This window comes from Mandrillus leucophaeus, unplaced genomic scaffold (genome assembly GCF_000951045.1).
Source record: "Mandrillus leucophaeus isolate KB7577 unplaced genomic scaffold, Mleu.le_1.0 Scaffold527, whole genome shotgun sequence".
Lineage (NCBI taxonomy): Eukaryota > Metazoa > Chordata > Mammalia > Primates > Cercopithecidae > Mandrillus > Mandrillus leucophaeus.
Window position 1 is genome coordinate 315,043 of NW_012105664.1, and position 6,728 is coordinate 321,770.

The following is a 6,728-nucleotide window of genomic DNA, read 5'->3' on the forward strand; positions in this document are numbered from 1 at the left end:
AAAAAAAAAAAAAAGGTGTTTCTGCTTTTAAAAAGTACCCTAAGAGTCCCTTAACTTCTGAGTTCCTTATAAGAAACATCAGATGAACTCTGATGTAACTTTAAAATGTCCCTTAAAGTTGATAAAAGATACCTTAATTGTAATGAAAAATGAAAAAATGGACTATTTCTACACTTTCTAACAGATTGTACATTTTTGACAGAATTTACTTGTGTGTGATTATCATATACTTTATGATAATGAATATTTGATAGTTTTAGGTCCTTTCCGAGGTTACCTTTAGAAACAAGAAACCTTGCCTTTTGAATGAGGTTATGTCTGTTACCAGGAGTGGCATGATCATCATTTTATCTGGGGAATGATTACATCAGAGCTATGGAAATCCTGGGCTAAAGTGATTACTTCTGTAGACCATGCATTTTGAGACAAATTGTCTACCTAAACCAAAATAGATTACCTTACCTTTTTCCTACATAATATTTCCTTGAATTGTTAAATTAAGAAATGTATTTAATTCTTACTACATAAAAAATTTTGTATTACATGGTATCATGAAATTCAAAGGAAAATCTCCCTATGGAATTTCATAGTCTAATGTTTTTAAATATTAAAAGTTAAATTCAGTATTTACTTTTGGATCTTTATTTTTTTCTGGTATTTATAATTTGCTGACATTGTGAGGAAAAGGAAACACAGGAATGTCCCATTTTGAGCTTTTGTAGACTGTAAGTGCCATGAGGGGGCCAACCATGTCTGTCTAAATAAATATTTGCTGTGTGAACAAGTGAAAAAATGAGAAACAAAATAGTCCCATGAAATAAAATAAAGGTTATATATTTTAGCTGAGATATGGGTATAAGCTAGGCTGAATGAGCCTAATAGGATGGTTATTTATTATGTAAATAATGTCTTCATTTATTAAATCAAAATAGTTTTTAAGTGTAATCAAAATACAATTCTAGACCAAAGTTTCTCTTTTATCTATCATATTGTCACTCATACTATGCTTAGTTTTACTATAAGATACTTACTTTGAATGCATTTGCTTTGATTCCCCTACTCTTGATTTTGTTGTATTTTGCATTAAATAAAGTGAGTTTGGGAGGAAGAACTGGAAGTTTTAGTAGTTGATTTTCAGCAAGTGAAAGTTCTTCTAACAGAGAAAGTTTTGAAAAAGTACCGTCTTCTATATCTTCTATCAAATTTCCCGTAAAATCGAGTCTTCTTAAGTTAGCTAGAGGGAAAAATATACAAGAAACAACTAAATAACTAAAATTCTTATTGTATGGACTGAAGAAAAGCATTTGTTTAACAGATCACTCAAGCATCTTTCATTTTTAGTGCCTGGTAGATCACTGAACACCTCTTTGTGCCTGAAATTGATGCCCTTTCTGACTGGAGTCCTAGAATCTCAGGTTTGAAAGTGATCTTAAAGTTAATCGAGTCTTTTCATCTTTCTCTGTTCAAATTCCTCGGGATGGTCAGGCAGTTTGAAAGAAATTCTTATTTCAAATCATGGAAAGTAAGCATTACATTTGATTGGAATCATGTAATATTTTTTGATTTTTTTGCTGGCATGTTGCATTGTGATTCTGAGTATGTTATCTTAATCTTAATCTCAATCTCTCTATGCCTTATCGCTTAACAACAACAAAGACAAGGATGTTCCCTGATTTGTTAAAGTGACACAGATTGAGAGAGAAATTCAGTGTGTGTGTGTGTGTGTGTGTGTGTGTGTGTGTGTGTGTGTATACTTGCGTGTGCATCACTTATATCTGGGATAATTAAGAAATACAATTGTTTCTTATTCACAGAAATCGTGTTCTATACAATTACCACAAGTGCTGAATGTGTAAATACTGAACCATTATTCCTAGGAGAAATACAGGGTTATGTTCTGTGAGCCTCTGGTCACACATTTCCATCAACTAATTAGTACATAACTTTTTGTGTTTTTGCTTGAGGACCCTTGGCTTAATATATATTGTTGAATCATTAAGATTGCAGTGTAACTCAATATGCCTGAACAAACCTTATCTAACATATTTTCCCTGTAGGCATGTTACAGCCTTTTTGTGCTTGGGGATGTTAGACGTCGCTTCAGCACCATGTGTTGGGTCATGTTAAACAGCAAAATCAGGCCAGGTGCAGTGGCTTATGCCTGTAATCCCAGCACTTTGGGAGGCCAAGGTGGGTGGATCACTTGAGGTCAGGAGTTCGAGGCCAGCCTGGCAAACGTAGCACAACCTCATCTCTATTAAAAGTACAATAAAAAAATTAGCCAGGTGTGGTGGCATATGCCTGTAGTCTCAGCTACTCGGGAGGCTGAGGGACAAGAATCCCTTGAACCCAGGAGGCAGAGGCTGCAGTGAGTCGAGATCACACCCCTGCACTCCAGCCTGGGCGACAGAGCGAGACCCTGTCTCAAACAAAAACACCTCCCAAAAAAACAAGACTCAATAAACAGCAAAATCATAAACACAAAGCACAAAAATGTGAAAAACATGTCATTAAATAGACTGTGAACAGTCTATTTATTTAGAGTATGAAAACCGGAACATTTATTTACAGTATGAAAACCGGAACATTTATTTACAGTATGAAAACCGGAACATTTATTTACAGTATGAAAACCGGAACAGAAGACAGTGTTACTTTGTTCAGCCTCAGATGGGAATGTGCATGTCAAGTAACTCAAATTTTTTGCCCCTCTGAGCGTGTCTGAGAATGACCATGAAAGCACCATGTGTATTAATTTTGGGATTATAAATAAATTTTAGCAAGTGGGTATTCACAAATACAGAATCCACAAATAACGAGGATCAACTATACTTCAGTCCACATTCGGGAGCTATCGGCGGCAGCATGACTCTGGTTATGGTTAATCTCATAAATGTGTAGTGGGGCCAGTATGCATTTCTTGGTGTGATTTTTTTCAGAACTCTTGACGACGATATTAGGAGTCTAGAAAACTGACAAGAAATTAGTGATCTAGGACTGGGATTTGGTGCTGCAGAAATGGAGCATCCTGGTGTGCTTATGGCAACACTCTAATTGAATTAAGGTTTGCTAGAAGTTCAAGATTGATAATGACCTGGTAAGGAATTAAATTCCACTGTTCTCAACACTATTTCCATATTAGAATCATCCAAGGAGTTTGTTTTTAATGATGTTGCCTGGGCCCTACCCCAGATCTGAATTACAACCCCTGGGAAGTAGGACTTAGTATCAGTATTTAAAAAATATTTCCCTGCCGGGCACGGTGGCTCATGCCTGTAATCCCAGCACTTTGGGAGGCCTAGGCGGGTAGATCACAAAATCAGGAGTTCGAGACCAGCCTGGCCAACATGGTGAAACCCCATGTCTACTAAAAATACAAATACTAGCCAGGTGTGGTGGCACGCACCTCAGCTACTCGAGAGACTGAGACAGGAGAACCACTTAAACCTGGGAGACAGAGGTTGCAGTGAGCCAAGATCACGCCACTGCACTCCAGCCTGGGTGACAGAGCAAGACTCCATCTCGGGGTGGGGCAAGAAAAAAAAAAACAACACTTCCCAAGATATTTTTAATATGCAGCCAGGTTTAAGAACCATTAAAGTAAGAAAAAGCGGTTTCTGTGGTTTTTTAGTGCAGGTAGAAAATAAAACATTGTGGTTGGAAAAGCATCCCAGTTATACTGGTGTTGCTCAGTGTCAGAAGCAAGGGATCTTGAAGTATTGGAGTTGAGAAGATATAGTTGCCCATGCATTAGATGGGCTGTCATCATAGACAGTGAGGTCACCAGTAAACAAAGATCACAGGGTCTAGGTGGGAAGATGATTCACCAACAAATGAATGGACTTTTGTGAAACATGTTTGATATTTATATACTCCAAGTGACAAACCTATGTGTGATAGGCAGCAACTATATAGAAACTTGTATTTATATGAGTTAAATACTAATAATCATATTTCAGTTTAACTTACGTATGTCTGCAAAATCTTTGGCAGTCAGCTTTTTAATTTTGTTGAATCGTGCGTAAAGATAGGCTGATTCCTTTGGCAGGGGTGGTACAGTATCAATGTCAACTTCTTCACAGTATACAGAGCCACTTAAACAAACACACAGCAGACATGTAGGCATTTCTAAATTGGGAAATAAAATCATAAAAATATGAACAACAGTTTGAAAGTATTTCGCCTCTAGTAGTAAAATTATTGCTATTATGAATGCTATTACTAATTGGAAGAGATGTTTTACAGAATCATAAGAAAGATAGTCATGGTAACTCGTTACTTATGTTGTCTTGATAATTCACCAGAATATTGTTTGAGAATCTCTTTTTATTTTGTTTTACTGGTAATTGCTTAATTGTTGAATTGATTGACAGTTACATTTCCTTATTTGAAAACCAAAAAAATTTACAAAGCGGGAGTTGAGGTAAACATAAGCTTGATTTATTAAGTTTAATGTGTGAGAAACATATTTCAGACTGGTGACAGTAGCTAGATTTTAGTAACCACTAGTTAAATAAGGAAACCATTAACTTGAAAATTAGAGTAATCGTAGGCACTGTTTGGCTCCCTTAGCACCCCAAGTCATTTATTACATTTACTTGTCATGCCTCTTGGAACATTTCTTAATCTTTGTTTTTTATACCTTTTTCTGTTTTTGAAAAGTGTAGAGCTTTTTTTTTTTCTTTAGTTTTATTTTTCAGGGCATTTATTCTGCAGAATGCCTTTCAGTTGACAGAGGTTTCTCATTTTTGGCAGGAGTACCATGGATCCTCAGTGCTGTGTGTCCGAAAGCACATGATATCTGTTTATCCCATTCCTGATAATATCTTTGGTCACTTGTTTCAAGTAGTGTGTGCCCTGTTGCTCACTGAGTAAAGTTAATATTTTTTCACTTCATAACTAATAAGTAATTCTGGAGAAGTACTTTGAGAATCTAAATGTCTAGTGTGACATTGTACTTTCATATGCTAGTTTTAGCATCCATTGATGATTCTTACCTGAATCATTTGTGAGTAACCAAATAGTGATTGTCTAATTCCATCATTCCTTCTATGTTTGTTAGTTGACACTCTCTTATTTTTTTATATCAATATGAACTTGTTTTATATATTTTGATATATTTTATTATTTATTTACTTACATATTTTTGAGACAGAGTCTTGCCCTGTTGCTCAGGCTGGAGTGTAGTGGTGTGATCTTGGCTCACTGCAACCTCCACCTCCCCAGTTCAAGAGATTCTTCTGCCTCAGCTCCTGAGTAGCTGGGATTACTGGCGTATGCCACCACACATGGCTATTTTTTTTAGTTTTTTGAATTTTTAATATAGACAAGTTTTCACCATGTTGGCCAGGCTGGTCTCAAACATTACCTCAAGTGATCTGCCTGCCTCTGTCTCCCGAAGTGCTAGGATTACAGACGTGAGCCACCACACCTGACCTATTTTGATATATTTTAAATATATTAAATAAACATGCCAGATTTTATTTTTTGAATTTTTTTATTTTTTTCTGAGACGAAGTCTTGCTCCATCACCCAGGCTGGAGTGCAGTGGCGTGATCTTGGCTCACTGCAGTCTCCGCCTCCTGGGTTCAAGCAGTTCTGCCTTAGCCTCCCAAGTATCTGGGATTACAGGCATGTGCCACCATGCCCAGCTAATTTTTTTGTATTTTTTGTAGAGACTGGGTTTCACCATGTTGGCCAGGCTGGTTTTGAACTCCTGACCTCAGGTAATCTACCTGCCTCAGCCTTCCAAAGTGCTAGGATTACAGGTGTGAGCCACCATGCCCAGCCTATTTTTTGAAATTTTAATTGATATTTTCATATCAACATGAATTGTGTCCCATGAGTCATAATCCATGTTTATTTTAATAATCAAATCGTCACAGGTTAGGCAGTGAGGGCCCTTTCAAGCTTTTTTTCCTGCTATAGCTTTTTGTGGTTAGTTGACTTACAATTGATAGCATGTATTTAAATTGTACAAAATATACAATTTTTACATATGTATACCCCCATGAAACCTTCACTGCAAGTGAGTTAATTAACATAACTGTCACTCCAAAAAGTTTTCTCCTGCCCTTTGGTAATCTCTCCCTCCCACTCTTATCCTCGAACAATGACTGACCTGCTTTTGGTCCGTATACATTAGTTTGCATTTAAGAGAATTTTATAGTAAAAGAATCATGTAGTATCTACTCGCTTTTCTGGCTTCTTTCACTCTGCATTATTATTTTGAGTTTCAATCTGTATCAGTAGTTCATTCTTCTTTATTACTCAGTAGTATTCAATTGTCTCAGTATATACAATTTACATGGTCATTTCCTATGGACATTGGGTTGTTTCCAGGTTTTCACTATTTCAAAGAAATTTATGTGTAAGTTTGTGTGGACTTAATGCTTTCATTTCTCTTGGGTAAGTACCTAAGGAGTGGAATGACTGGGTCTTATTATAAATGTATGTTTTATCTTTTGAAGAAAGTGTCAAATTATTTTCCAAAGGACTGTGCCATTTTACATTCCTACCAGCAGCATATGAGAGTTCCAGCTGCTCCACATCCTTGCCAAAATTTGGTATGGTCAGTCTTTTTAATTTTAGCAATTGAAATGTAGGGCATGTTATAGTATCTCATTGTGTTTTAATTTGCATTCTCTGATAACTAATGGTGTTAACATCTTTTCATGTCCTTATTTGGCATCCCTATATTTTCTTTGATGACTTGTCTTTTTTTTTTT

General features: G+C 36.3%; 2 protein-coding genes across 5 annotated transcripts in view; one reads left to right on the plus strand and one right to left on the minus strand.

Moving 5' to 3' along the window:
- The window catches only part of CENPP (centromere protein P), a 299,356-nt gene that overhangs the window by 76,657 nt on the left and 215,971 nt on the right, over positions 1–6,728 (plus strand). The gene's annotated exons all lie outside the window — the stretch shown is intronic.
- The window catches only part of OGN (osteoglycin), a 26,093-nt gene that overhangs the window by 4,806 nt on the left and 14,559 nt on the right, over positions 1–6,728 (minus strand). For all 3 annotated transcript variants that reach the window (XM_011996859.1, XM_011996857.1, XM_011996858.1), the window contains exons 4-5: positions 3,970–4,128; positions 1,032–1,234 (exon numbers count right to left, since the gene is read on the minus strand). In XM_011996859.1, the coding sequence (XP_011852249.1) occupies positions 1,032–1,234; positions 3,970–4,128 (362 nt within the window). The remainder of the gene's footprint in view (positions 1–1,031; positions 1,235–3,969; positions 4,129–6,728) is intronic.